General features: G+C 39.0%; 1 protein-coding gene across 9 annotated transcripts in view; it reads left to right on the top strand.

Annotated features, from left to right (window-relative positions):
• The window catches only part of ATG7 (autophagy related 7), a 271,172-nt gene that overhangs the window by 14,706 nt on the left and 228,522 nt on the right, over window positions 1-27,944 (top strand). For 7 of the 9 annotated variants that reach the window (XM_073352298.1, XM_073352297.1, XM_073352300.1 and 4 more), the window contains exons 6-12: window positions 1,020-1,136; window positions 4,783-4,932; window positions 6,874-6,962; window positions 8,589-8,710; window positions 11,314-11,407; window positions 16,449-16,593; window positions 17,086-17,244. In XM_073352298.1, the coding sequence (XP_073208399.1) occupies window positions 1,020-1,136; window positions 4,783-4,932; window positions 6,874-6,962; window positions 8,589-8,710; window positions 11,314-11,407; window positions 16,449-16,593; window positions 17,086-17,244 (876 nt within the window). The remainder of the gene's footprint in view (window positions 1-1,019; window positions 1,137-4,782; window positions 4,933-6,873; window positions 6,963-8,588; window positions 8,711-11,313; window positions 11,408-16,448; window positions 16,594-17,085; window positions 17,245-27,944) is intronic. The other 2 variants (XM_073352299.1, XM_073352296.1) reach the window with 1 other exon arrangement.

Genomic DNA, 27,944 nt, shown 5'->3' with positions numbered 1-27,944 from the left:
AAAAAAACCCTAACCATATGTATGATAATGTGGCATATTTAAAACTCTAGCTTTGCTCAAAAATAGAAACAAAAACAGTTGGAATATGCAAAACTGATTTGTGTAGCTTTATAGTTTAACTGCATTATGGTGCTGTCCAATAAAATCAGTTTAACAGTAGAAGTGGAGTAAGTTATGTCTAGTGCAGGGATTCTGAAATATTTTATAGTGTCTCTCTTGAATACAACCTCTCCTTCCAATCTTGATTTGTGTGGAAATCCTTACACAACATATATCTGGCAACTGCAGCAATTGTTTACATTGAAAAGTAATATTAGGATGTTATTTCTTGTATGTTTGGCTGTATTTTAATGCAATTTAGTAACAAGAAAAAAAGAGAGCCAGCCTCATGTGACCAACCATCTATCCATGGACCACCAGTAAGTAACTGCTTCACAAACTTGCAGCAGTCCATGGAACACAGATTGGGAACCTCTCATGCAGCGGTTCTCAACCAGTGGCCCATGGGCTGCGTGTGGCCCAAGTAGCACACAGCTACAGCCCAGCTCAGCTGTATGCTAAAAGGCTGCATGGCAGGGTCTAGGTTCCCGGCTGCTCGGCGTGGTCAGGTCTGGGCTGCTGTGGCAGGGTTGGGGCTGCTGTCCCGCCCTGTGTGGCGTGCATCTGAGGCCTTGTTGCAAAATTCCAGGAGGCCTCTTGGGATCTGGGGCTGCATTGCTATATTTGCCAAGAAATTAAAAAGTATATTTAATAATAAAAAAATGGAATTAACTCAGTTTCCTATTGTGTAATTCCTTGACACAACTCTCATGGTCCCCTAGTCTGCAAACTACTTACACACATTCTTAACTTTACTCCAATGGGTCTGCATGAGCAAAGTTAAAGACCTGCTTAAGTGTTTGCAGGATCATGGCCATAGCTGTAACTGGGAGTGCTATAATCACTCAGTTTTTAAGTGGCTAGTTGGGTTAGTAATTATTTGTCTTCTAACATGTGCATATATATTTTTTTTCCTCTAGGATTTAAAAAAGTATCGCTTCTATTACTGGTTTTGCTACCCTGCTCTCTGCTTCCCTGATGGCATACCTATTGTTCAGCAGGCAGTCTGCCTAGGTGAAAGGTTCTCTCCAACTCAGGTACTCAAACACCCACTGTCAAATCTTTAGTACTGATCAATCTTCTTTATTGCTTGTAAAACTACATAGTTTGTCCTTGAACTTGGTGAGTTTTAAGTGGTGTAGCTAGTTTGTCTGAGTTATTGATTTTATACTTTTATTTCTTTTTTACATTATAAAATTCTCATTTTGATGTTTTATTGCCTCTTGCAACAATCCAGTTAGGTGAAGAGGTTGAGTATAAATCATGACTGGGCTCATGTTGGTATCTTTGGACAGAATATTGAATGTACAAAAGATTTTTAAGCATTTCAGAGACAGTGTGGTCTGGGAGAGTAGGCTGTTAATAGAGCTGATAAAGAAATAGTTTCCCCATCTTATGAGAACTTTTGAGATTCTGAAGAAGTTCCCCACTACATACTAGGGGGGAAAAAAAAAGTCAAAATTTTCACAAGATCTAAAATTTTTTTGTATTTCTAGCAAGTCGGTTGAAACATGTTCATGATTTTGAAATATTTTGTTTCAACTTTGACCATTTCAAAATGTGTTTGTACTTTTTTACTACAAATTAATGTAAAATTCTAAAGAAGAATCAAAAAACGGTTTTTAAAATGTCAAAACGGGGCAATTTAAAAAAAAATTCAATTTTTTTTAAAAATAGGCAGTTCATTGAAACCAATGTTTTTCCACAGTGGTTTTGGTTTATACAGATTTGGCATTTTCCAATGAAAAAATGTTTCATCAAAAAATTCCCAACTAGCTCTAGTTGTTAGCCTGGTGGGAATACAGAGCCTGGGGAGGGACTTGGTCAGCCTTAAGAGAAATTTATCTTGCTCTCTCCTTTTGTGTGTTGTCTTTATTGAAAATATTAACTCTTCAGGGCAGTGAATGTTTTTTGTGTTTGCACACTACTTAGCACAATGGGGCATGACTGGGTACTACTGCAGTACAAATAATATATATTAATAACTTTTGAGTCTAGAGAACATCATGGCTATCCTGGAAAGAAGAATGTGGTTGAGGGTATTGTGGATGATGATTTATCTGACAGAAAAGGAGGCTGGTGTGATAGCAAGATTCTGTCATCAGCAGAAACATTTGACTGATGAACTAGAGGTCAAACTTGAGACAAGAAGGCGGTAGCAAAGAAAAAGCTGTTGCACTGGATTAGAAAGTGTAGACATGCAGAGGAATGGTCTCAGGAAAACAGTTTAAAAAATAGGGTGACTGTTTGGCAACAGCTTCAGGCTTCTTGGTTAGAAACTGAAAGTTCACAGGAATCCAATTATGTAATAACATTGATTTTAAATCAGTTTTCTTTAGAGTTATGTCTTTAATAACTGTTTCAAATTCTACAAAAAAAAAGCTAAACAATTATTTTATTATTCTGACTAAAATGATTGTAGATGGAGCATCTTATAGTGAAAGACGAAGATTGACATTGTAGGAGCATATTGAGGATACCGTAAGCCCTTTGTACTAAAAAGGGTCTTACCTGAATTTTGTAAATTGAACATGTATTTTTAAATGGTACTGTTTCATCTTAGTGTGTGGACTGTGGTGGAGCCCTTTTCATTGATGGCTCAAGGTGAGACTGCACCTTTCAATTTTTTCTTTTGATTGAAAATACGGTGATAGGATAATCTAAAGCAGTGGTTCTCAAACTTATTTGATCGAGCCCCCCTTTTTTGTGTCTGTAGTCATTTACGCCCCCTCTCTCCCAAGTACATATACCTCCACCCAGCTCTGAAGGCAGAGCAGACAGTAGTGGCTGCTGGCTGGGCACCTAGTTCTGAAGGCAGCGCCACACCAGCAGCAGCCCAGAAGTAAGGGTGGCAATGTGAACAGTGATATTAGCGCCTCATTGCCACCCTTACTTCTGTTCTGCTGCTGTTGCCACTCCAGGGCAGATAGCCAGAGCGCTGCCTCCCCCACATGGGGGGTGGGAAGGAGAGCTTGAGCCTGGGGTTGCCTCCCGCTGAGGGATGGTGGGAAATAGGGGGAGAGCCCGAACCCAGGTGGCAGGGTTCTGGCTGTCAGTTCTAATGCGGTGGGGCTCCAACTTTCCCCTTTATCCCGACTTTCCGGGTGTGCACAGCTGTTCTGCACAAGCGCCAGCCACCTGGGGCTGACAGCCAGAGCTCTTAACCAAAAAAACCCACCCCACAGCTCTCACCTCCCTTGACACATTCCCATGCTTCTCAAACGCCCCATAGTTTGAGTACAGCTGGTGTAAAGCATTCTCATTGGAAATAAATCATCATCATCATCCTTCTAGTTCAGGAAAATGTTGGTTTAAAAGATATGCCTGGATTATTTGTAGAAGTACGGCAAAAAATGTTAACACATGACTGTGCAGGGAAGAAGGGAACTAGGTTATGAGACAGAGGGCAAGTAGGAACTCCTGAGGGGAGAATGAGTCTGTTAGTTCTGTGCTACTAAGGTAGAAAGAAATGGTAGAGTTACTCAGTTGTACCCTTTGTTTTAACTGGAGTGAGTTAGTGTTGAACCGTGAAGTGCTTTTAATGCCACTAGAAATTGGTGGGAAGCTGAGCCCCATAGCGAGGTATGTGGGAGAGAAGCTTGGTACAACAGCGCAAACGTACTACACAAAGCATTTTATCATCTAACAGTGGAATACAGTTAAAATACACCTCTAGAAATGGTTTAGATGTAGTCTTACAGGAATGTTCTAGGTGGTTACTAATGAGCATTAGAAGAATTGGTTACTTTTACTATAGCAATTTGGATAATAACAGTTTTTGTATGTAGTGGTGTTGTTGTAGCCGTCTTGGTCCAGGGATATTAGAGAGACAAGGTGGGTGAGGTATTATCTTTTATTGGTCATGCTATTGTTGGTGAAAGAGACAAGCTTTTGAGCTACAGCTTATTTCTCTCACCAACAGCAGTTGGTCTATAAAAGATATTGCCTCAACCACCTTGTCTCTCTAATAACAGTTGAGTATTTTGAAAGTAGGAAAGAGAGTTTAATTTTTGTGGTTATTCATACTTCCTTTTTAAACAGAATGGAGGACTAAAGACTGTTTCTCTCAAAAAAACATAGTTTATGTGGGATGGTAGTCAATGGTACAGTTAAAGTGTAGATGTCAGGATATAAAGAAGCAATTGCAGCTGACCACTGAAAACCGATGTACCAAAGTAGATGGAATGGATGATGCTGATCATTATGCAGCATCATGATCAATGTTTACCAGCATCCGATCCATATTTTTGTATTTTAAGGACAAATCAGAGCTCTCAACCCCCCCCCCCCTCTCTCTCCAACAGTGGGACTATTATTATTTAGGGGACTTCCATATTTGCAAGTTGTTTTGGCCCTAAGAATAACACTGTAATTTTGTTTTGTCTTTTTTTTCCCCATATATCAGTTTGTAACAGTGACAGAAGTGCTTCTTCTGCCTGTTTTGCATTGAAGATTATATGGTTTTAACTTTTGCATATTACTCTCAAATGCTTGGTTATAAATTTTTTTTAAAAACTACTGAATAAATGGTTAAAAACTGTTAGAATAGATACACTTGTGTTCAGCAAGTTAAAAGAAAAAAAGTATTACATATTCAGTTAAGGAAATATTTTTCGACTCCCACAAGCACTGCTGAATTAGGATAATTCCAACCATCTGTTGTGATGTCTTTTTTGCTTTCAGATTCAAGCACTCCAGAAAGCATATGATGAACTTTGCCAGATGGAAAGAGTTACAGCCTTGCCTTACTTTTTAATCAAGTATAATGACAAGTCTGTTTTGGTGTCACTGCTTAAAAACTGGAATGATTTTTTCCAAGATCAAGAAGAAAAGGTAAGGGGAATTCTGTACATATGCTCGAATGCCAGAATATTTGTGCTGAATGTACAAACTGTTTAACCTCTGGCTAGAATACTATACTGAGATCCAGTGCTTGTCTACTGAGTAGAGTAGGTCAAGTCTCTGTACACCAGTTGCTCCCATTGATTACTCCTGGACTTCAGAGAGTCTAGTTTTTAGGCATCTCAACCTGGGTATCCAAAAGTCCAGGCTTCCCAAATTAGTGGATGGTTTGAAAATTTGGTACTTGCGCTCTCTATACTCATTACCCCACCTATAAAAGAGAGAGAATAAAACGTAGCTGTTATGAGGATGGGTTAATAATATTTCTTAGTCACTTTGAACACCTAGCATTATGTAAGTGCAAAGCCCACCTATATTATTATTTATTTGCTTGTATGCTGCATATAGGGGAGGAGTATGCAACAATTCATTTCTATAGATGCTGCACTAGCTTTAAGTACACCTGGAAATGTTATAACAGTGACCTTCTACGAAATAAAAATATATCGTCCCATTATAAATTAATAAAGAATGTTAATATGAATATATTCAGCTTGTATCTTTCAAAGTACCAGCAATAATACAAGAAAAACTGGCTCCTTTTTAAACTCTGCTGAAAAAGAAAATCTGTATTTGAACAGTGTAAAGTTAAGTCCTTCATAGTCCTGTAGATGTGATGCAGGCTAAATGTTGGTTAGATGAGGCTGGAATGATTTTTTTTATGTTATGGGGAAATCATTCTCTGCATGTCTCCTTTTGAATGTGAAAAAAGCACTCTACGTTCCTTGGAGCCACAAGAGAATTTCCATCCTGATCATTCATAAAGCAGAAGGCATCAAGGCAAGGGTTGGCCAAGCTAGTTATACATTACGTAGTACTTATCTGTTTCATTTATCATCACGTTGTCCAGATGCCTAGCTTTGTTAGGTCCTTCTGAAATTCTTCAGAGCCCTCTTTATTTTGATTAACCTTAACTCAGAGCCTTGAATAGTTTTTCTTACTTTATAATCCTAAAAATTTACTGAGGAGCAAAGCTCCATAACAGAGGCTGAGGGAGAGGTAATTGTGCAGAATAGAAGTCTGTAAAGCAATTCATATCTCACACACAGGGAAGAAATTAAAATAGTCATTGAAGTAGTTCAACTCTGTTTTATAACATTTGAGCTCCTATTTCCTCTGTTTTTTCCATCCTTTTTCTAAAATAAGGAAATATTGTATTGTGGCTATGTAGGTATTTTGAAATAAGGAAACTTTAAAGACTGAATTTAAAAAGTGGCACTGTAAGTGTGATTTGAAATAATATTAGATCATAGATACAAGCATGGCCTGTCAGATGGGATCTCTCTCTATATGAGAGAAGCCTGTATCTTACAAAATAAAGTCCTTTCTTAGTGTTCAGTTTGGAGGGCAATAACTGAGTCTGTGCTTAAATCCTTGAATAAAGGATTGCCCTTGCAGTGACTTTACCTTTACATTGACTGACCCAGCATCTATTACCCTGTCTCCTTTTATACCATGATTATCCAGCATCTATTACCCTGTCTCCTTTTATACCGTGATTATCCACCATCGATCAACAGGAGGGCTTGCTTATGAATCAAGGCAATAATCTGACCACTTGGTAGGCATCTTAAGCAGTTTTAAAAAACCTGTTTGGGCTTAGATAGTTGAGGAAATGGATATGATGCAGTGCAGTACAAGTGAATGTTAGGTGGCCAAAATAAAGAAAACTGGCAGCTTTGGGAAGCATTAAACTGCGTAAAATGGCATATAATACGTCACAGTTTCGTAGGAGTTGTTAATTCTTTTTTAAATGCCATATGTGATTTCTTACTGACATAACATTTAAAATAACAAGATACACTGACAGCTATTACTGTGAATCTTGTGCTGTTATGCATAGAGTTTTCAATGGGGCTGTTTTGTTTGCAGGTGACAGTTGGAGTTTATGATCCCTGCAATTTTACCCAGTATCCAGGATGGCCGCTGCGGAACTTACTGGTCATGGTAGCACACAAATGGTACTGGTTTTATCTCTTATTAGATGAGGCCTTTTTTCGGCCTATCTGACTTACACAGCACACCCTGAACCTTAACTTTGCCCCGAAATATGGAAAACTATATGCAAAGTGAAAATAAGAAATTACTAGGAGTGTGTTGGAAATGGATCCCTTGAATAGGAAATGGGATTCCATAATACTTTAGAAATTTGTTATTTTGATCTTTCTGCATATTTTTGCAAATTTTAAGTGGGCAAAGGCAAGGGATGCAGCCTGTTGCTACTTCCATATAATCCTTCATTTCTTGGCTCCTTTCCCCACATTCTTAATGGTTTGTTTCTAGATTTTTGAGCCCTATTTTTAAATTCTTTCCACTCCAAATCTTTCTGAAATTTAATCTGCTACATCACATTCCAGAGCAGAGATTTATTTCTGAAAAGTTTGGTAAAAGTTTTAAAAAAAAATAATCTTTTGGGGGAATTTGGAGCAGAGGAGGTTTAATAACTGGGTTTATAAAGGGAAGCTGGCTTTAACTTAAACTAAGGGGCAGCTACTGTCACTTCATCATATAGCTGATTTCTACATGAGTAGAAGCAAAACCTGAAAGCCAGTCTAGTCTCTGGATTTATTTGTTGTGTGGTACAGAGTAATTGAGGATGCTAATGTGGGCAAGTGCCATTGGAAAGCTGTCTTGCTCTAGAGAATAAAACTGTCAAATGACCACCAATGGTACATGAGCTAAAGTCTGAAGAACACATACTCTAAAGTTCTTCTGCATTGCCAGGTTGAACATCTGTTTTTGTTTTATTTCACACTGTCATCTTTTGCATTATAAAATACCATCTATCTAACATTGGTTTGTTTGATTGGTTAACTTAAGCTGAAACGTCAAATTTTTGACCTTCTAGTAATGTGTAATGAGACGACAGACCGTCATTTAGCCACATTAACAGTGGCATTTTCCAGGCTGCTAGGTGAACGATAGCATAGGAGGGTATTTCCGTGTGCATATCACTTATCTGTGCATCCTGTGGGGATATGAGAATCCCCAATTCCATTATTTGCCAAACACCTAATTATTTTACTTTGGTGCTCAACCTTGAGTGAATATGAATAATGGGTGCAAAGCTAAGTTGGTGAAGGGGGAGGATACAAAAACTGAATCAGATGAAGGATTCTGAGGAGCGTGCTAAGTCATGGAGGAAGTAGGATGGCACCTCCTTCTACACTGTCATTGCAGCTTTATTGTACTCTGGGGCTTCTCTGGTCATTATGCCTCAAAACATATGTTGCTTCTAGTTCCCAGTAACATTGTGCAGATGGGTAGTTAACAGTGGGGAAGTCCCGAGTGCAATTTCAGGGGAGCTGCACCAGTTTCCATATAAGAGTGAACTGCTTTAGGTATTCATTAATCATATTGGGTTTCTTCATATTTGATCAGATAGAAGTATAGGCACATTATCATATGTGAATCCAATATCAATCGAAGATTTGTCATAGTCTGAGTTTCCAAAGGATTAAACCTCTATGACACCAGAGGACTAATAAAGCGAAGTTCCTGCTTGACTATCCTTCTTTTCTGCTGGAGGAGTTTCAGATCTTTTATAACTACCTTGCTATTTATTTATTTTATTATTTTAATGCCAGGGGTAGCCACCTCCATTCAGTTGAAGTGCTCTGCTTCAGAGACAGGACCATGCAAGGCGTGAGAGACCTAACACACAGCAGCATCTTTGAAATAAAGCTTCCACAGATGCCACAGAGCCCAGGTAATCCATTGTCAAAGGATGGCTTTCAGAATATGGAAACTAATGTTACTTGACTTCTCTTCTCCATGATCACTAAGAAGATAGAGGAGAGGTTAGTGCTGCTAACTTGTTGCTGATGTTAACCGCTACCTCAAAAATAGTGCATCTTAAGTATCAGAGGGGTAGCCGTGTTAGTCTGTATCCACAAAAACAACGAGGAGTCCGGTGGCACCTTAAACGCTAACAGATTTATTTGGGCATAAGCTTTTGTGGGTAAAAAACCCACTTCTTCAGATGTATGGAGTGAAAATTACTCACCAGCAACTACACACCACACCACAGAAACACTGACCCAGGACCCTATCCCTGTAAGAAACTTCGTTGCCTTCTCTGTCCCCATATCTACTCTAGCGACACCATCATAGGACCCAGCCACACCATCAGAGGCTCATTCACCTGCACATCTACTAATGTGATATATGCCATCATGTGACAGCAATGCCCCTTTGCCATGTACATTGGCCAGATCGGACAGTCTCTACGTAAAAGGATAAATGGACACAAATCAGACATCAGGAATGATAATGTACAAAAGCCAGTAGGAGAACACTTCAGTCTCCCTGGACACTCAATAACAGATTTAAAAGTAGCATTCTTCAACAAAAAACCTTCAAAAATAGACTTCAAAGACAAACTTCTGAGTTACAATTCATTTACAAACTTAATACCATCAGTTTGGGCTTGAATAGGGACTGGGAGTGGTTGGCTCACTATAAAAGCAATTTTCCCTCTCTTGGTATTGACACCTCCTCATCAATTCTTGGGTGTGGACCACATCCACCCTGATTAAATTGGCCTTCAATTTTGGTTCTCCACTTGTAAAGTAACTCCCTTTTCTTCATGTGCCAATATATATTTGTGCCTGTTTCTGTAATTTTCACTCCATTCATTTGAAGAAGTGGGGTTTTTACCCACGAAAGCTTATGCCCAAATAAATCTATTAGTCTTTAAGGTGCCACTGGACTTGGTTGTTTTAGTGCATCTTAAATTATTCAAATGTCTTTCTGAAGAAAATAGTTTTATCTTCCAGAAGGAAAGAGGATAATTTACTTTGAGAGTAAGATTTTTTTTTCTTCTGCCATAATCACCGAGCCTTTATGCTCTCATTTTAATTACAAGCATGATACAACAGGTAATTTCTGTAACAGTGCATACATTATTCATGTATGTTATCATTTCTTATTAAAAGTGTGTTTAATCACTAGACTACCAAAAGTACACACAATCGTAATAAGTGCATGAAACTCTCATTTCTGAGACTACAGAGTAGATTGATAAAACCACAAAAATCACAATTTTGGTATGTTTGGAGTTTGGGGTGTTTTTGTATCTATGTCTCGTGGTATGAAGACCTGAAGGAAATTAGAGCAATGCATTGTGAATTTGGGAAACCAGGACTCAGTTGCTATTGATAATATTGCATCAGAACAAAACTATTTATAGGTCCTTTCATCTGAGGGTCTGAGTATTTCACAAATAATAGTTAAAATAAAAGTCACCATGCATGCGAAGTCAGCAAGTGGGTTTATACCCAGGTAGGGACACCAAGGCATGGAGAAGTGAAGTGACTTGCCCAAGGTCACTTAGCCCCCAGTCCTGTGCACCACTTTAAACATGAGTGTAGCTCTTTGCAGGATCAGGACCTTAGCTAGTCTTTGTCAGAGCTGGGAATAGAACACAGATGTTCTGATTCATATGCCTCTCTTCTAGCTCTGAGAATCACACTGTTTATTACTTATAAGAAGCTTAAGAAATACCTGGGAAAGAACCGTGTAGATATTAAAATAGTTAACAAGCTTACAGATGGAGATAGAAAATGTAATATTAAATATTGCTAATCAAAAGAACCACACATTCTTATTCTTGTAAACTTTTTCCTCCCTTTCTCTCACTTCTTCCCATGTCTTTTCTCAGTCTCTAAAGTGCCTAGCACACTGTGGCTGCTCTGTGCTGAAAAAATACATCTGTAGATGCCAAATTTAATACTCACATACAGGAGGCTTCAGTTTAAAAGCTGATATAGGCACGTGTGTGGGTGAACAAGATTTTTGGTACTCTTGAGGGGATCTGGTGTTCTGCTGTCCCCTGCCCCAATGATGTCCTTAGGAGAAGACCCATCTGTCTTGACAGTGGCCTGAGATTTTGAGGGTTAATTCCCAGCCAGACTCCAGAGACAGCTCAGGGAGACACTCACAGCTGGGAACTAATTAGGTGCAGCCAAGTCTATTTAGGTTCAGTATGTTAGAGGTTATGTCCAGACTAGGAAAACAAGTTTAAAATCATGTTAGCTAAGACTTTTCAACTAACATGCTTTAAAACACTGGAATAAAAAGCAGTGCGTGGTGCACTCAATATGAAAAAAGGGACACTTTCTACCAAATTTTTGCCATATAATAGAATCTATATTGCAGTGAAGAGTTCAGTTATTTAACATCATTAATGAATTGACAGTTTTGGGAAAGGTGGTGGTAGGGCAGAGTGTGTGTGTGTGGTTTTTTTTGTTTGGCAAGGTGAAATTTGGGTTTTTAATATGGAGTTTTTTGTTTGTTTGGTTTTTTGAAAAGTAGATTGTCCAAAAGCTGTTGGATGGGAGAAAAACCAAAAAGGAGGCATGGGTCCAAGAATGGTGAATCTCAGTGAATGTATGGATCCTAAAAGGTATGTGGTGGTTTAAACACATTTATAATCTGATCAGGCCTGAAATATACCAGGCTTTGAGGGTATGGGGAATGAGAATGTAAGGTCCAAAGACTACCTGGATCTTAAATGTGCTTTGTCAGATAAGAAAATACAGTTGTGATAATCCTGCCGTCCATTTTTACCAGGTGCAATGTAGACTCCCATGAAAGGTCCCATTGAAGACAGTGGAACTTCTCAGAGTAGAAAGCACCATGCCTAGTAATAAGTGCTTCCAGAATGGGGCACTAATTTGGAAATCCAGATTAGTTATTTTTTAAAGTTAAATTGAATGCAAGCTGTATTTCTGTGTACCTGTGTTTCTGTGCATAGACGTATGTTTGTATTGTTGAAGTCTGTGATTTTACTTATTGTCCTTCCTTTTTAGTTTAACTTTATCAATGCAGACTCACAATGTACTTAATGGCTGGCAAGACATAAGAACAGGTTGACTGCTGTAAAGAGTGTGGCCTTGGTAACTTCCATCATTGTGTCCCTTGGTTTTGATTGTGCAGGGTGCAGAATGGTCCTGTGAGAAGGTGCATGCCCTCAACTGCTGCTGAAGTCAGTGGAAGTTGAGGGTGTTTAGCACCTTGCAGTATTGAACAGTTTTAATTTTATGGATAGTTTTCCACTCCCTCTACTTCTGAGGTCTACAAGTGAATGATGGAAAAGGTAGAAAAGATACACACGGCCCTTCCTGAGGAGAAGCTGGAAGATGCAAAAAAATTAGTGTATGATGCATAGCTGTACTCAATGACTGGATGTGATGTAGTGGATCCCTCTGCAAAAATGAGGTGATAAAAACAAATCAAGACTTATGTGAGACTGAAAGAGGGGACCAGGCTGAGTGTAAGGAGGGCTGGTTCTGGCAGAAAGAAGGCTCCTGTTTGTTAGGTGTCATTTATCTCCCTCACGGATAAGCTGCTGTGATCTGCTCTGCTCAGAACTTTAAAAGCCTGATGCATTGACCAGCGAGCAAATACAACATAGGCTGAAAATAAAATTGGTTAACTGCTTTGGTATCCTTTAAAGCTTTCACACAGTGATCAATACTGCACTCATGTATAATCATTCTTGTGCAGTGTGAGGGTGATTAGCTGAGGGGCATCAGAGAAAGAATTTAACAAAGTAGCAGGCTAGGGGATGGGACAGATTACCTGTGGCATTTGGATAGAATCTGAGGTGAAAGGCTGCTTCTCATTTTCAAACTTGGGTCAGAGGCTGTTCACCTTGAAATATAAAATGTGGGTCAGTGACTTGTCCAGCAGACTTTAGGGGCGTGATCCAATTCCATTAACTTCCATGGGCTTTGGACTTAATCCAAAATAATTAAATTATTTTTCCCCACCTTCCCTTACAGCATGGGGCATGGATTGCCTGCTGGAATCATTTGGGCATATCTCACCTCATCACTTTCCTGCCTTTGCAGAGGCCTTGAGCATTGGTGGCATTGTGGTCTCTCCTGTTTTCTGTCTGTGGCACACAGTAATTTAGTCTCCTGAGGACTGAAATGCTTCAGTCCAACTAGTGTCACTGGGCTTAATATAGGAGTACTTGAGTGAAGTATCTAATGGTCTGCGCTATTCAGGAGGTCAGACTGGATGATCTAATGCCCCTTCTGGACTTAAACTCTATGAAAATAAATGTAATTTTCATGGACTGCCTTATTTGGTTTAAAGAACGGGAGTACTTGTGGCACCTTAGAGACTAACAAATTTATTGGAGCATAAGCTTTCGTGGGCTAAAGCCCACTTCATCGGACGCATAGAATGGAACATATAGTAAGAAGATATATACATATACATACAGAGAAGGTGGAAGTTGCCATACAGACTGTAAGAGGCTAATTAATTAAGATGAGCGATTATCAGCAGGAGAAAAAAACTTTTGTAGTGATAATCAAGATGGTCCATTTAGACAGTTGACAAGAAGGTGTGAAGATACTTAACATGGGGAAATAGATTCAATATGTGTAATGACCCAGCCACTCCCAGTCTCTGTTCAAACCCAAGTTAATGGTATCTAGTTTGCATATTAATTCAAGCTCAGCAGTTTCTCGTTGGAGTCTGTTTTTGAAGCTTTTCTGTTGCAAAATTGCCACCCTTAAGTCTTTTACTGAGTGGCCAGAGAGGATGAAGTGTTCTCCTACCGGTTTTTGAATGTTATGATTCCTGATGTCAGATTTGTGTCCATTTATTCTTTTGTGTAGAGACTGTCTAGTCTGGCCAATGTACATGGCAGAGGGGCATTGCTGGCACATGATGGCATATAGCACATTGGTAAATGTGCAGATGAATGAGCCCCTGATGGCATGGCTAATGTGATTAGGCCCTATGATGGTGTCACTTGAATAAATATACGGACAGAGTTGGCATCGGGCTTTGTTGCAAGGATAGGTTCCTGGGTTAGTGTGTTTGTGGTGTGGTGTGTGGTTGCTGGAGAGTATTTGCTTCAGGTTGGGGAGCTGTCTGTAAGCAAGGACTGGTCTGTCTCCCAAGATCTGTGAGAGTGAGGGATCATTTTTCAGGATAGGTTGTAGATCTTCGATGATGCACTGGAGAGGTTTTAGTGGGACTGAGGGTGACGGCTTGTGGCGTTCTGTTATTTTCTTTGTTGGGCCTGTCCTGTAGTAGGTGACTTCTTGGTACTCTTCTGGCTCTGTCAATCTGTTTTTTCACTTCAGGAGGTGGGTATTGTAGTTTTAAGAATGATTAATAGAGATCTTGTAGGTGTTTGTCTCTGTCTGAGGGATTGGAGCAAATGCAGTTGTATCTTAGAGCTTCGCTGTAGACAATGGATCGTGTGGTGTGTCCTGGATGGAAGCTGGAGGCATGTAGGTAAGTATAGTGGTCAGTAGGTTTCCGGTATAGGTTTGTGGTGTTTATGTGACCATCGCTTATTAGCACAGTAGTGTCCAGGAAATGGACTGCTTGTGTGGATTGGTCTAGGCGGAGGTTGATGGTGGGATGGAAATTGTTGAAATCATGGTGGAATTCCTCAAGCGCTTCTTTTCCAGGGGTCCAGATGATGATGATGATGTCATCAATATAGCAGTTAATTACTTATGGGCCTCTGGAGTATACAATTTTTCCTAGCATGAAGTATATGTTTAATGGCAATCTTGTCAAATACCTAGTGAGTAAGTTTTTAAAAATAGGACAATTACTGATTGTCTTGTTGTTCTTGTTTCAGCATCTTTCTAATTCATTTGTAAGAACCACAGTAAACATTTTTATAAAAGTTTATTGTGTTACTATTTTTGGTGTATTGATTGATATATGAGAGGACAATAGGATAGAATGGCAAAATTTGCATAGGTAAATAATGCTGTAGGTAAACAGAGCTTCATCTTTTCCTTTTTTATTACTATATATCTGATTAACAAAATGTTTAGTAGAATTTATTCATAGTACCTTTAAGAATTCTCTGCAAGGGCCAAAGTATATGAGAGCAAATAGCATGGACTGATTAACGTCAAATCTGTTGACAAGGTTCTTTATTCATAGCAGGGAGTGTAATGCTGAAGCAGATTCTGTGATTTTTACTTTTCATTTTAAGTATTCTCAGAGATGCTTATACTGTATACTGATTTAGCTATTTTATTAGCTAGTGCAATGTTTCCCGACCTTGGATGTGCTCCTCTAAAGCTCAGTTAGATACAGATATGCAAGATAAATTGATCTCTCTGTTGTATATCTGCATTTAGCTCTGTAGTATCTAGGCTAGGGGTGGGCAAATATTTTGGCCTGAGTGCCACATTGGTTTTCCAAAATTGTATGGAGGGCTGGTTAGGGGAGGGAGGCTGTGTCTCTCCAAACAGCCATGTGTGGCCAAGCCCCAGCTTTCTATCCGACCCCCCTCCCCTCCCCTGACAACTCCCCCAGGACTCCTGCCCCATCCAACCTCCCTGTCCCCTGACCATCCCCGGACCCCCCATCCCTGACTGCCCCCACGGGACCCCTGCCCCATCCAACCCCCCATTCCCCGCCCTCTGACCCCCTCGACCCCTATCCACACCCCCAATCCCTGACGATACCCCCAAACTCCCCTGCCCCCTTACCGCGCTGCCTGGAGCACTAGTGGCTGGCAGTGCTACAGCTGTGCCACCCAGAGCACTGGGTCAGGCTGCGGTTCTGCAACTGTGCTGTCCGCCGCCCAGAGCGTGGCACGGAGGGGGAGGGGGAACAGTAGGGAAGGGGCCGGGGGCTAGCCTCCAGGGCTAGGAGCTCAGGGGCCGGGCAGGAAGGTCCCACGGGCTGGATGTGGCTCGCAGGCTGTAGTTTGCCCACCTCTGATCTAGGCACAAGTGACTGTGAGAGGAAGAGCTCACATGTAGCCTGCTAGCCTGAGCTTTTCAATTCTGCATCTGTGCTGCTTGGGTCAGCCCTGTGTGCACATTCACCCTTTACTAGAGACCCTTCAAAGGTGGCTATCTCCTTTTTGCCTGTAGAGAAGGATGATCCATTGCTTAGGATGCTAGCCTAACACCCAAGAGACCCAGGTTCAATTCCCTGTTCCACCACAGACTTCCTGTGTAACCGTTGTGACTTATTCTCTGTATGCTTCAGTTCCCCATCTGTAAAATGGGGATAATACTTTCCAACCTAAAGGATAAATACAATAAGGATTATGAATAAATATAGGCTAAATACATTCAGGATTGTGATGTAATCAGATACTTAATTGATGGGAGACATGTAAAAACCTCAGACAGGCAGAATATAGAAACAAAAACTAAAAAGTCAGTGAAGAATAAATTTAAAAATAGAGAAGACAAGGTTTAAAAAGAGAAGGAAAACTCATCTGAGATCAAGCGGACAGAAGGAGAGAGATGATCGCAAATGCTGGGGTATATCACAGAGGGATTTGGGGCAATGAGTTGGGGGGGAGCTCCAGCCCACCCCACCCAAAATAAATAAATACAAACTGAGAACCAGTGCTTAGTTGGAACAAAAGGCCAATGCTGCATTAGAGAGTATTCAGGAATGATGATGTTTGGTTTTTTTATTTCATTATATAGGTTAGCTGAGTCATCTGTGGATCTTAATCTTAAATTGATGTGCTGGCGGTTGGTGCCTACTCTTGACCTGGAGAAAGTTGTGTCTTCTAAGTGTCTGCTGCTGGGAGCTGGTACACTGGGTTGTTGTGTAGCCAGAACCTTAATGGTAAGTACCAGAGTTACTCCTGAAGGTAACTTGCTCTCTCTCGTAAAGTTTACTTTTTTCATCCTTGTGCTAAAGAATGGAAGAATACAATGAAATCAACATATATATGGGATGTGTGTATCACAGAAATGTTGCAGTTTTATGTTTTTGTTTTTTTTTTAAATTAAAAACTGCCCAGGTACAAAGTGAAATTTTGTCCTGAATAAAATAACACATGAGTTCACAAAATCAAATTCAAACCAAAATATTTGAAATAAATAATTGTGCCAGTGAGAGACAGTTCAGTGTGATCAAAAGGAATTTTTCTATAGCAAGCTTCTAAAACTGTAATAACAATCTGCAGTTAAACCTAGAATTTGAAAATGTGAACAAAAGTCTACTTACGCTTTTAATGTTATAGACTCAAAGGGGTTTCTGTTACATCCTTTGAACTAAAGTCTTACAGTGTTAAATTAGTCATTACCAATTACTTGGATTTTTTTATTTGTTTAGGGATGGGGAGTCAGACAGATCACATTTGTGGACAATGCAAAAATCTCCTATTCCAACCCTGTACGGCAGCCTCTATACGAGTTTGAAGACTGTCTTGATGGTGGGAAGCCTAAGGCACTTGCGGCAGCAGATAGACTGCAAAAAATATTCCCAGGGGTGGTAAGTAAAATATTTTGGTGGTTAAATCTCAACATATTAAGAAGACAGCTGACTTTAAATAGCTCCATAGTATTCCTTTGGTCTTCTCATGTTAATGCTTAAAGAGAAAAGGGGATCAGGAAACTGAAAGGCAAGGAAACAAAGTTTATATTGCAGTCACTGGCAAACTATAGGAGCTATTTTCACATGCAGGGAGCAAGGGAATGAAACTTGTGGCAATAAAAATATGTAACAAAATGAGTTCTAAGGGCTCATCTCAGCTGCCTTTCCACAGAGTCACAGTAAAGAAATGTTCTCCAGTTTCTCTTCTGAGGTGTGTTTTTAATGCGCTCTTAGAAATGGCTGATCTTGGAACAGTTCCACTGAATGCGTTTAAAAGCACTGAGCATTCCACACAATCTTGAGGCTCTTATCCATGTTCCCCTTTTCAGTCACATGTAAATAGTTTGGTGTTTAATTGCTTATGCACTTGCATTTTTCTTTCATTTTGAGACAATTAACACAAATCAAAACCATCTTGGTTATTGCCCTGATCTGTCTCCATTCGTTTTCTGATATTTTCTCCTGCCAGACTTTCAAGTAATCATTTTTCTCGTATTAACATCTATTTGCAATTTGCTATAGAGAGAAGTCTACATTATATTTTCACAAGTGCATCTAAGACCATTGCTGCTGTTCCTTAAATGTCTGGTTTCCAACCTGTTGAAAAGCCAGAGAATTACCACTGGTAGTGTCTGTTAAATTACAGATTGGAAATTACCGGAGTGGGGGTTAAAAAACTAGTGGTATTGTATGTGTTCCATTATCAAGCTTGGGAATTTTAGATAAAATTATAATTAACAATATAGGCATCAATCCTGAAATGAGATAGCACAGGAGTCTGCTCACATGCAATCAGTGGGACCTTTTATGGCAGTATGGGTCCCTTCATGTGCATCCAATGGCCAGTGGTGCACAGGTTAGTACCATCTTTTCCCTGATCTTTTATGCAGAGTTTGGTAAAAAGTAAAAAAACTGGTAAAAAGTTAGGTGGTAGGAAGACTGGGATAACCTAATACCCGATCTAGAAGGGACTCTCTTACCTGCACATGTTTTTAATAAGAAAATCTTATTTTAAAATTATTTCCATCATTTAGAAAGTATCAAATTTTTCACCTTTATCTGGTAATAGTGCCTTTGGACTGAAATGACCTAGTGTTCTCGAGATCACCACAAGAGAACATTATTCATTTGGAATGATCAGTAGTGTAATTTCAGATTTGGAATTGTTTCCTTCTATATCTGAAAGTGTTTGTTTTCTTCTTGGCTGGTTTTCTCCCTAACTCTTTTTTTTTTTTTTTTAATAGTAAGTAGCCTATTTGTCATTGAGTAGTCTGAAATACGTAGTTTTCTATTAGATCAAGTGATGAACTGCTGTTGTTTTTAGACATTTGGGAAAGGTTCAGAAAATGATTTGATATAACAATAGAGAATAGAGTTATAAAGATATAAAAGATGTTGATTTAAAATTGGAGCAGTTACATTTTCCCTACAAGCTTTACTGGAAATATATTCATAGTCTTCATCCATGCAAACACTTATCTACATAAGTTTATATACCTGATTGCCTGCATTGAGTTCAGTGGGGCTGTTCATATGTGTAGTTACTTATGTGCATAAGTGTTAGCAGGGTCAGTGTTTGCCCATATGAATAGATGAGACATGGCAACAAATGCTGAAGGTGTCCAAAAGAAATTGACCACTGTAAACTTAGTTTCTAAAGTATTAGAAATAATGATTTGGCAAAATATTTCAGTAAAGTTTGGTTAACATTCCAAAGAAACATCATTTGGGCTTAAATTTTGTATTTCGGCCAGTGTATCTAAGCTAGATGGAACACCACTGGACCAACGGATTTGGATCTTTTTGTTTGTTGATAGCAGAGTTAGACATTAGACATTGGAATTACAGGGTTGGAGTTCACAATAGTCAGTAAAAACAGCTTCTTCTGAAAGCCTCTTCAGAATGGAGGGCTGCGTGATGTTGAATAGATATGGGCATCTTTCCTAATATTTGCAGAAGAATCATGACATTCAAACAGCAAATGCCATTAAAAAGGAAGCATTGGGGGTTGCCAGAATGCATATAATGGAGGGGGGTGAGGAAAGAAAGTGAAATGTAAAGTAATATAACACAATTCTACTAGGTGAGGTGAGAAGTTAAGGCAGGAGAGGATCTTGTGTATTACACTGAATATGTATTTTTATGTCTTATTCCTCTCTGTGGAGCATGCATTCAAAACTGTTCACAGGGTTTATTACCTATCTTATTAAAATGTGTTTTATATATATATATATGTGTGTGTGTGTGTGTGTATATTTATATTTTGCAGGTATTATATCTTGTAAATAGTAAAGCTTTTTTTAAAGTGTGAAATAGTATTATCCTGATTTCAGGTGTGAGAGCAAACTTCTGTATATTTTTAATGTCCCCTATTGTCCACATTTGCTTCTATATTATTTTTTAAGATTGATACTGAACAATTATGAGTAGAATTTGGCCCAATAATAGGGATTACTCGGGTATTCATTTCATGTGGATCCATGTAATTTAAAACATTGTTCTCAAAAGTGACATAGTCTCTTCTCTTCACAAAAGCAGTGTAGTGTCTTCCCTTCCCAACTCCTAAATAGTCTGTAATACTTCATTTATACTTCAGATGTCTGTATTTGTTCTTGGTTTAGCTGCTGCAAGTGATGACTTTTTTCTGAATCCCATAACCATGTGGGCTTTCCAGATATTTTTCTCACCTTGATCTGTGTCCTTAATATCTTCAGATTGTCAGTGTTCATTATTACTTCAATGAATTCAACTTCCTGTATGCTTGAAACCATTAACAATTCTGCACACTGTATCCATTGTGGCCTTGTTTAAAGGCCTGTACCCTGTTTGCTCTGATGTCCCACCTGACTTCCATTCTGTTATTAACATGATGTGAGAGAAGATGGCCTTATGACAAAGATAATTAAGAATATCCTGTTTCTGTAAGGAATATGAGAAGCTGAATTGTGAAAATGTCTGTTAGACTTTGGCATTTTTTTCTTCACTACTCTTTGGTTTTACGCCAGAGACTAAAAAGGCTGGCTCCAAAGGGGTGTCCCTTGTTTTAAGTGTCAATTTAGTATTTTGAAACAGAACACGTGAACATAAGATATTGAGCAGACAGTTGGTGAAGGGGGGATACTTTTAATAAAAGTATTCATGTGTCCCAAGACCAGTGGAGGAGCAGGGTAAGAAATGTGCATACGCACAGTGGCTATGCAGATTTCCATAAGAGATCAGCACTCACATCTGGGTCCAGATTTTCAAAAGAGCTCATTACATTGGATAACAAATTCTTTTGTAGATCTGGCCATGACTGTGACAGTAGAAGCTGCAGAGCACATCTGAATATGTGGGTGTACAAGCAGTGTTGGGGGGGGCACAGTTCTGACACATGACTTATGGTGTCTTGCCTCCTGTTTTCTACAGAATCTTGCTGAAAGGAATTAACTATGGGAAAATATTGCTGTAAATGTATGTTTGAGATAATTAAACTTTACATTTAACCTTATGTGATGTCCAGCCAAACATGTAATGATTCTTTAATATATGAAGGTTTCAGAGTAGCAGTGTGTTAGTCTGTATCCGCAAAAAGAAAAGGAGTACTTGTGGCACCTTAGAGACTAACCAATTTATTTGAGCATAAGCTTTCATAGCTCACAAAATGAAACCTGTCAAATAAATTGGTTAGTCTCTAAGGTGCCACAAGTACTCCTTTTTTTAATATATGAATGTATTCAACTCCTTTTCTAATTATTATTAATTTCTCCTGTCCACCTTCATTATTAATAATAAAAATAAGGGTGTTTTAAATATTATTGAAAAGCATAAACTGTGAGACATTGCTCTGTTACAGCTGCTCATACCCTACCCAATTAAGTAGACCTTATAAAGAAGCTTCTTTCCAAATGTTCTGGAAATATGTTTTAATTATTCCAAGGACTACCATACTCAGCTGTACCAGCATATTTCTGTTCTGCTTCTATTTCTTGTTTGTAACGCCATCATTATTCATCAAATTCCCTACTGCCACTAAACTATAGTAATAAATTTGGCAATAGATTTGAGATGAGTTACTGAATTATAAGAAATGAAAGCTATGTTTGTATTTTATTTTAACTCTTAGGTTGCCATAGATGTTTACATGCACCCTATTATTATTATTTTTTATTTTGTTGTGCAATACCACCTGAAGCCTCAAGGATCTCTGGTTCCACTGTCAGGCACTAAACAGCTGCAAAGACCTTATGAGCTAAACCTTACCAGCACGCTTTTTGTATGTGGCAAAATGGGAAAATACACAAATATTATACCAAATGAGTTTGTAATAATTCCACAGCACTCATATTAGTACTTTTTAAAATACAACAAAACCAAAACAAACACTTTGCCCGTGAAAGGAAGCACAAATTTGCTTCCGTTCAGATCTAACATGTGAGCAAAACGTCTCTTTATACACACAAGGACTTTCCTGAGTAAATATTTCCCAGTTGTTTGATTTTTGTTTTGTTTGCTGCTTTGATACTCTCATTCCCCCCCCCCCCTTTCTTTCTTCCAGGCAAAAGCAGTGTTTTTAAATGCTTTTGTAAACAGTATTAAAGTGCTGCTGCACCACTATAATTAAGTTTGCATCATGACTTCTGTTTAAAGGTTGACCCAAGTCCTCTTAAGAAATGGCACAATTAGTTGGATTCCTTTGAAATTGTGTGCGCTTCAAGAGGGTGCGGGATAGGATTAGTGACCCAAATATGGGGTTATTTGAGCTAGAGGTTGCAGAAATATAAGCCCCTGCAGCCATTTTTCAGAAAGTTTCTAGGTGTTTGTTTTTGTTTTGCACAGACATTAAGATCAGACTGTTGATGTAACATTGGTCAAAACAATCTCAATTGGTTGAGTTTTAGCCAACGTACTGCATAGCACCACTAAATCTTTGGTGGACCCAGGTTGAAAACAGTATTAAGGAACTTTACAAGTTCTGACACCCAACTGCTTCTCACCAATGGGGTATATCTGTTGGATGATGGTTGGACTATTTTTCTTTCAAACATAAATATTCTGGAACAGAGATCCTGGCTGTGAGTTCTCTCATTGGCCCTGCCACAAATTCCACCCTCCAACCATTTTGGAACATTACCAGGAACACCTTTCCACTGAAACTTAGTTGTCCTTTGTTTCAGGCACTGCATGTGAGTTGGGTTATAGAAGAGGGGGAAGTAGCAGCAATAGAGATACTTGTATACCTGATAGTGAAGACTTCAGGGAGATGCATTCCCTGCTTGTGGTGGGGGAGGCCTGGGTATTGTAGTGGAGAGGGAGCCAGGTTGGAGGGTAGAATGCAGTGAATGGGTCAGGGCAGGGTTGGGGAGGTTTGTTGATTCAGGGTCCAGCTGTGGCTGGCTCAGTATGCAGATTGTGGGACAGGAGATGTACAACTGCCTTAAGTGACTACTAATTTCTACCAACATTCTCATGTTAAAAAAATTGGAAATTTAGTGTCAAAAACTACATTAACACAGTTAAATTTGTTTGGTGGTAAGAGTGAATGGGTTGTAAAAGGAGATAAAGAATTGTACATTTTACCAGTTGGGGCTGGCAGAATAAAGGTATGTGTTTTAATAGGGCATATTTGGGCATTGCTGAAAGAGGGAATGGGCAACCTTAATTGTGAATTTCCTGGTTTTCAGAAGTTTTGAATTTTGCTCAACACAACATTCTACAAAGGGATGACATACCCTCAAGTTATGTCAACTCTGTGTTAATGTATTTTTTTTGCTGTTGAATTAATAGATTAGTTTAATTGTTGTCTTAAGTTTATATTGTATATAAGCCTATGTCTGTCACAGCTGTATGCCCTCGATCCAATTATAAAATATATGTACAGTGCTAAGAGTATGAACACTGAGAAATAAAGCGCATCAGAGAGTTGTTACTGAATATGTACAGTGTTGCACGTAGTACAGATGACATAGTACTGCCTGTTCTTAATTTCCAAGAGCCAAAATCTGGTCCTAGTGCACAGCCAAATTGACTGAGGTGTGTGCATGGGATCTTACTGTAAAGAATACCCCTCAGGTATTCCATGTCAGCTGATGCTTTCTTAGGGCCCTCAGTAGCCTTCATTAATCTTATGCCTTCCCCATTATTCCACCATAGGGGGAATGGACAAACCTGGCCAGCTTCCACCTTGGCCCCAAACCTAACCTGTACAATTTTGAGGCACACGGGTGGTGCAATATCCCTTTCATAGGTCCTGGTAAGTGTCCCTGCCTTGCCATGTAGTGGAACATTATTCGCTCTGCTTCAGTCAAGGAACTTCATATACACAGAGTGGGAGGGGTGGGGGTAGGAAGGGGTCACATTAACAAAAGATTTAAAAGGACATTGGCAAGATAAAAATCTACTTACTCAACAGCCATTCCTAGTCCAATGTTTGAGCAACATGCCAAGCACATATTCATCGGTTTACTGTAAATTGTCCTGGTGCTTTATCAAAATTCCTGTTCAGGCACATAAATACTTGTGAATAAATAGATTAGGTATCCAGGATTTTATATCAGTGAGGAAATAGCCAATACTGTCTTTGAGTGTTCAAAAGCCTGGACAATAATTTTAGGTTACTCTCTCCCTGTCTCTTCCCCAGTCATTGTTTCACTGCTGTGGGGAAGCTGAGGCTGGAATGTACATGCTGGTGCCATTGAAAAGGGAAGTATTGCCAGAATTACTTGTAATTTACATAGTTTTTAGAGAGGCATTTCTTCCTTCTGTTGTTGTGCAACATTTCTATAGTTTAAACTTACTAGTTGAGGTTTTCAAAGCCAGATAGAGAATTGAGACAAAGATGGTAAAATCCTGGTACCATTGAAGCCCTGGAAAAACACTGATTTCAGTGCCATCAGGATTTCACAGATTGCTCCTCCCATTAATTTTAGTGGGATTGAGTATCTATCCAATTTTCCTATCTGGCTTTAAAACTCTCAGCCACTGTTTCAACCTTTATGTCTCTCGTACTCATTAATTTTACATCCTGTCTCACTGAGAAGCAGAGTAACAATTTCGTACAAACTACAAATAAAACAGAAACCTTTGAAAAAGAGCTTGAGGTTTTTTTTAAAAGAATATGTTCGATACTAATTATAGTGATCCGTTTAACTGTAAAGTAGGAGAGAGATTGATTAGTGGAATAGCAGGATTGATGGACTTTTGCCCTTTTGACAGATGTATGGTATGCATTGAATCATTCATTGACTGCTTTCCTATAGCCATGAAGGCTATTATTGGCCTATAGCATATAATTTTAATGTAATACCCTTCCCTGGACTAATCAAACATCAAATGCATATGTTTTCAGAATTCTGTCTCCAGTAAAAACATATTCGAGAAAAAGTTCAGAGTTTCATTTAACAGACCGGTTAGGTTAATGCAGAAATCCTGCTTTATATCTCTTTTTTTTCCAAAGGGTTTCACCTGTGACACTATCCTGTAGCTTAGATTTTATTTATGGTCCACATCAGAAGTAAGCATTTATTTTGGTGATGAGGGGGAATATGAATTGTGTGAGGCAGGGAATTAGAAATGCTACTAAAATGACAATGTTCCTGAAAAATTAATCCTAGCCTTCAGAAGAGGTGGTGGCTGTGCCAGAAATTATTTTTGATTAAGATTAGCTTTCTGTTTTTAAGAATATGATAGTTGAAACTAGATATAAAAATTTGATCAGCTGTGAAGAAAAGTATTGGAAACTCAGCATACATTACTCATTTTTATAATAGTGCACATATTAACAAAAGGCCAAATAACATGTAATGCAATACAATATTCTGATGTTTGTTTCATGTCCTGTTTCATTTGTACAGTTTGGGATAATTGTTCAGCTTTTAAAACTCACTTTTTGACACCTCAATAAACAATCGGTGAGCAGAGCTGGCCTTTTTTTTTTTTTTTTTTTTTTTTTTTTGTGGTGGGAAACAGTTTTCACCCCAATCACATTGTATGCACAGAGCCAGCCTGAAGTTTTGGAGTTTTGGGGAGGGTTGGTGATGCCATTTTTGGAGATACTTTTCTCCAGGAAGAATGAGATATTTTGGTTTGTATGTGTGTGACATCTTAAAGACCCTTCCTATCTGTTCATCCCAGCCTTCTGCTACAGAACTGGATTCCAGCTACTTGTGCTGAGGTCTGAGCACAGATGTTAAGATTTTAAAATAAATGTTGCAAGGGATAATTATTTAAATAAGATGAAAGTCTGTGGATACACTAGACATGCACATGCTTACGATCACCACCCTAATACTAGAGAGTTTTTGTGCATTGTGGTGGATTTGAGCATTTTACAGCTATTAACTACTGAATCATCACAACTTTTAGTGAGTTACCTATTATCACACCTATTTTGCAGATGGGAAAGTAATGGCAGAAAGGGTCAGTGCCTGATTTCCAGAGAGGCAGAGCACCCGAATCTCCCATTGACTTCAACTTGAGTTAGGGGCACTTCTACAAGTTAATTCCTAGATACCTTTGTTGATTCCTTGTCAAAGCTGTGATTAGCATGCAGACATCTTTTATCCTTGTGCTTAGTCCATTATACCATTTTGCTTTCAACTCCACTGAGTTTCCTGAGAGAGAGATCCTGCAGGGGCCGCAGTGCTATCAGCAGCCCTTCCATGGCTATGTATGGATATGGGTTCCGTCCAGGTATATCAAAGGACTCGAAGCCATGGTTTTCATACCCAAATGGTTTGCGTCACTTCACATGTTCAAGGAGATCTTCAAGAAAAGAAGAATTAAAAATTCACCACCTTAAAAACAAAAGAAAACAAAAATTCTTTAAGATTCTCCTTTACCTGGTGAGGTTCCCCTCAATTGGGGAGGGGGAAGGAGAAGGAACCACAGCTACAGACTTTGTCACTTCTAGATTTTTGGCAGTACCATTTTCTTACTTTAAAGTGATATTGTTTTAAAAGCTAGCATGGGTATGGAGATACTATGTATATAATTTTTATTAATTATGTATATTATGGTTGTGCCTGTGGGCCAACCAAGAGTGGGGTCCCATTGTGTTAGGCACTGTACAAACGGAATAATAGACAGTCCTTGCCCACAACACACACAAGGAGAGTAAACAACATGATGGAGACAAAAATTGTGTGAGTTCTGAGGTTTTTTTGGGGAAAGGGGGCTTTGTGCAGGGGGATCAGCTAAATGGAAAGAAAATGGAAGGGGAGTGAAGAGGGCTGGGTAGGGAACAAGAGGGTAGGAAGGGCAGGTGTTATGTCAAGCGGAGGCAAAGAGACTGTGAGGGCAGGGGATAGGGAACAGTCAATCATCACAGGGTAGAGAAAGTCAGAACTTCCTACAGTCATGACTGGAACATCCAAAGGTGAAAGAGGTCCCTGCGTTAGCTGATTCTGCTCCTGTTGGAGTCTTTGGCTATCTGTCCTTTACACTTTTCCCCATAAGCTCACATGGTGGAGGAGGAAGAAAGGGCACCTTGTGGGGCAGAGTTGGGGGTGAGTCTCCTGTACAGTTTTATATTACTCTGTGTATTTACTGGAATGTTTCATGAATGTGCTAGAATTTGAAGGCACTGTGTTTGAATTCAGTCAATTCATGTTTGCTTTTTCACATGACAGCAGCTTGGTCAGACAGGGCAATGAAGGTGGCACTCATTTCTGTAAAATACTGTGTATACAGGGTTACACCCAAATTTTGTATGTGTGGATGAGACTTTAATATGCTGCTCCACTATTTGTCATCTTATTTTATTCTCATTCTGTATTTTTATATAACTCTTGTTCTTCTTTTAATAATTTTTCTCTGCATTTGTAAAATTTTAAATGCTGTCAAATGGACTTTTGTTTTTCTGTATAATTAGACTTGAAAGGATTAGATTTTAATCAGTAAATGTCAGCAAACAATTTCACCGTACACACACAAACTGATGAAAAAATATTTCCGTTGATGATTGAAATTTACAGATAGGCAATGTCATAAATATAAAGGGAAGGGTAATCACCTTTCTATATACAGTGCTATAAAATCCCTCCTGGCCAGAGGCAAAACCCTTTCACCTGTAAAGGGTTAAGAAGCTAAGGTAACCTCGCTGGCACCTGACCCAAAATGACCAATGAGGGGACAAGATACTTTCAAATCTGGAGAGGTGTGGGGAGAACAAAGGGTTTTGTCTGTCTGTGTGATGCTTTTGCCAGGAACGGATCAGGAATGCAGCCTTCCAACTCCTGTTAAGTTAGTAAGTAATCTAGCTAAAAAATGCGTTAGCTTATTTTACCAGCCATTAAACAAAAGGAAATCTATGTCTTTTTGTAACTTAAGGTTTTGCCTAGAGGGATTCTCTGTGTTTTGAATCTGATTACCCTGTAAGGTATTTACCATTCTGATTTTACAGAGGTGATTCTTTTATCTTTCCTTTAATTAAAATTCATCTTTTAAGAACCTGATTGCTTTTTCTTTGTTCTTAAGATCCAAGGGTTTGGGTCTGTGGTCACCTGTACCAATTGGTGAGGATGATTATTAAGCCTTCCCCACGAAAGGGGGTGTAAGGCTTGTGGGGGATATTTTGGGGGAAGACGTCTCCAAGTGGGCTCTTTCCCTGTTCTTTGTTT

The sequence above is a fragment of the Lepidochelys kempii genome, chromosome 7 (genome assembly GCF_965140265.1).
Source record: "Lepidochelys kempii isolate rLepKem1 chromosome 7, rLepKem1.hap2, whole genome shotgun sequence".
NCBI lineage: Eukaryota > Metazoa > Chordata > Testudines > Cheloniidae > Lepidochelys > Lepidochelys kempii.
Note: the sequence above shows the minus strand (reverse complement) of the source record. Positions and strands in the feature narration are given on the sequence as shown.